General features: G+C 37.6%; 1 protein-coding gene across 1 annotated transcript; it reads left to right on the forward strand.

Moving 5' to 3' along the window:
* Positions 1-1,442: 1,442 nt before the first annotated feature.
* Positions 1,443-3,094, forward strand: LOC113303455. Its single transcript, XM_026552492.1, has one exon. It carries the CDS (start codon positions 1,626-1,628, stop codon positions 2,907-2,909), a length of 1,284 nt encoding a protein of 427 aa, XP_026408277.1. The 5' UTR covers positions 1,443-1,625; the 3' UTR covers positions 2,910-3,094.
* Positions 3,095-3,670: the final 576 nt, after the last annotated feature.

Below are 3,670 nucleotides of genomic sequence, written 5' to 3' on the forward strand. Positions count from 1 at the left end.
ATGATTGTAATCCATCAATCATAAAGGAAAAAGAGAAATCTCCATTGCCTCCAATTTTGAAAAGAAAAAGAAGGAATGTGAGGAAGCCAAGGGCTGTTCCTTTAAATTCTCAGAAGTTTTCTGGTGTTCTTGAAGAGTTTAAGGATACAAGAAAGGAATTCAGCAAATAAAGGCTATTGTTATGAGAATTCTTGAAATTCAGAAGGCGCTAGTTCGATATCATCAGCCTAGAAGGTTTGTTGGAATTGACTCATATCTTCACGAACCGTATGTTCCCATGGTTGTTGACAACAAGGAGTTCGGGGACGATAAATTTTTTTCATAGGTCTCAATGTCTAGGAAACTTCTTATGGTGGTTTTGGATAATGACCTTTAAATTGGCATGCCTATTCAACCGGACACGCATGCCAAGTTCAGTGCATGCAGTCAAGACTACCTAGCATTCCTAGAAAACTCCTCGCGGTGTTTTCAACAGTTATTCTTTGAACATCTTCCTGAGTGGGCTTTCTTGAAAAGGTTGGACCAAAATACTCGACTATTGTTTCGCAAAAACTCCGAACACGTTTCTTCCTCTTCTTCATACAACATTTCATCCATCTCCATATCTTCCTCAAAAGAACCAAAATCAGGGTTCATGGTTGAAAATTGAAAGCAATTGAAATTAAGAAAAGATTGATCGGATGAAAGATTGTTGTGAATTTGTTAGATCAAACTCGAGATGTATTTATGAAGGTAGAAACTAGCCGCTCCGGTGACCGTTTAAAAGTAGTCGTTCTCGGTCTTGGTATACCCGCCAGCGGTTTTACCACGCACGCCAGCGTTTTTTCTACACATGCCAGCGGGTTCACTTCGTCCTGGCGTTTGATGATCAACTGCCCACTTCTTTTCCCATAGGCCATCCACCCGACTCAACAATTTTTTTTTTATACATTGTCATAGGAATTACCTTAATATTTCATTCCTTTTAATTTGCAACGATAGGGCTTAGCTATTGGAGATGCTTTTATACTAAATGAGGGTCTAAAATCCTATATGTTATTTAAAAAGATGCTTCTATAATAATTAAAAAAATAGGAGATAAAATGAATATAAAAACTAAAATAATTACGAAACGATAGAATCTTTTTACCGAGCCATAAAGATTTTCCCAAACGAACATATCTTTCTCAAGCGAACAAATCTGGATCGCCCATAAAAATTCTTTCGCGTATCCGTAAGTTCGGAATATACCACTTGGGCACTTATGTCTACCACCTTGCCATGCCGCAAACTGTGAGTTTTGCCATACCCGTAGGAATAGGCCTGAAAAAATACAATATCAACTCCGAGTCTCTGACCTTCAACGTGGCAGTATTGGTTTATGGAGAGTATCGAGTTAGCCAATTAAATTTACAGCAAAAACATGTCAGCCATCTCTATCCTGAGTTCTGACTCAGTTCACACTCACAGTAGTGATAAACAATACCCTAATGTTCGGTATAAACAAATACAATGTCAAATTGACAACTCAAAGCTTTATCACCTCTTCAAAGTCCACCCCCTTCACTTCAATCTAATCCACTCGCATCCAGAGCTTCAGTTTCTTGGTTTCACCGATCAAAGATTTCGAATCAAATCTCAAAACCATGCCATCATCATCAGCGCCAATTCCACAGACAAAAACCGATCTTGAAACAATTTTGTCAAGAGCACGTCCATTTCTCCGAGGTGAATATGAATCCATAGACCCAAACCTCCCAACTCTACTATCAGTCCTTCGCTCCGTTGGTGCATCAGAGTGCTGGCACAAACACGGCAGTTTTTATGATCATCTTGTTGATATGTACAGGATTTTAAAAATATGGAACACGCCGGAATCAGTCTGTCTTTGTGGTTTGTTCCATTCTGCTTACTCAAACTCTTATGTTAATCTCGCGATTTTTGATCCTTCAACTGGACGTGAAACGGTACGTGATCATGTTGGTGAAGCAGCTGAACGTTTGATTCATCTGTTTTGTATTGTCCCACGACAAACTCTTATTCATGATGATTTGTTATTTCATTATAGTGATCAAGAACTTGTTGAGCATCTGAAATTATCTGAATTATCAGTGAAAAATGCTAAGGAATTGGGTTTGTTTAATCCAGATGAAGTTTGGAGAAAGAAATTGAATTCTATACTTCCTTGTGATGGTATTTCAGTCAAGCATATAAAAAGTGGTGATGAATTTATGGTTTCAAGAAGGGTAATTGCTGTTTTTGTTTTAATGACTATGGCTGATTTTAGTGATCAATTATTTGGTTTTCAAGATATTTTGTTTGATAATGAAAATGGTAGGCTTGAATTTACTGGTAACAATTTTACTTCACTTTGGCCTGGGAATGGGAAACCAGGGCTTTGGATGAATTCAATATCAAGAATGGGTGCACTTTACTCACTGTTAGTAAGAGAAGAAGAGATTTTCATTGAAGAAAAGAAAAGGGTTAGCGGGAATTTGTCAATAAATGAAGGTAGAGATGAAGAGATTGAATTAGTAATCCCACCTGTTTTTGAGTATTGCACTAAGGTTTTGGATGCTGGGGATCAGATAATTGCTAGAGATTTGTATTGGGAAGCAGTTTGTGATGGAAATGCTAAAGGGTTGGACAAAGCCGAGGAATTGTTATTGAAGAGTATTGAGGGAAACCCATTTGTTGGTGAACCTCATATTGTTTTAGGCCAGATTTATTTGATTACAGGAAGATTTGAAGAAGGCGAAAAGGAGGCTGAAATGGGTTTGAAGCTTTTGTTGGAATGGGGAAGTCCTTGGGACAAGAGGATGTCTTGGGGAGGATGGATTGCTTGGTCTAGAGTATTGGTCATGAAAGCTAAGGAGAAATCTTGGCCTCACACATCTTTTGGTATTCTTAATCTAGGACTTGTCAAGTAAAAAAAAGGTTCTAAGTTTTTCATTTTCCACTTTGTTTAGATAATTTTATGATGCATATTCATCCTTGTCTACTTAGTTTGATCTTGTTTTTCAATCTAGTTAAAAATCCATCTGGCTCAGACAGCTCTAAGTTTAGGCCTATGTAACTTTTTAAGATTTGAATAAGAAATGCATCTTCTATCACAGTTGTATCTATTAAGCAAATCAGCAGCAAAATGCATATATGTTTGGTTCAGCAAAATGCATATATGGGTTGTTGAGAAAAGGCTTCAAAAGGGACGTAAGTGGAACAAACCTTTCATGATCTCAAGCTGGAATGCAATAAGACTGAACCTCACCAGTCACCATACCAACCTTGGCTTTTGTGCTTTTCTTTATTGAGGAACCTAGATGTGGAAATCTGTTATCATACTTTTCATCTAAATGGAAATAGTGATCATCAAGATTTTTGGAGGAAAGCAAAAAGGGATTCTCATTCCTCTCTTTTGTGCTAGCGTGGGTGATGAAATATTTGTGGTAGAATGTATAGGTCACAGTGGGCCTTGTTCTAGGCTACTTAGTGTGTGATGTGATGCACTATTATGGCCAGTGTTATTGGAATTTCTTAGGGATGATTTTGAGCATATGGGATTTAGAATGGATGTAACCGGGCAGCTGAAAGTAACCAACTAACAGTCTAGCTAACGACCCACTAATTACGAATTAACAAACTTAATTTAATAAGAAGGACTTTTCGATGAAGTATCCCTACTTTTCTCATT

The sequence above is a fragment of the Papaver somniferum genome, chromosome 8 (genome assembly GCF_003573695.1).
Source record: "Papaver somniferum cultivar HN1 chromosome 8, ASM357369v1, whole genome shotgun sequence".
In the NCBI taxonomy this organism is placed as follows: domain Eukaryota; kingdom Viridiplantae; phylum Streptophyta; class Magnoliopsida; order Ranunculales; family Papaveraceae; genus Papaver; species Papaver somniferum.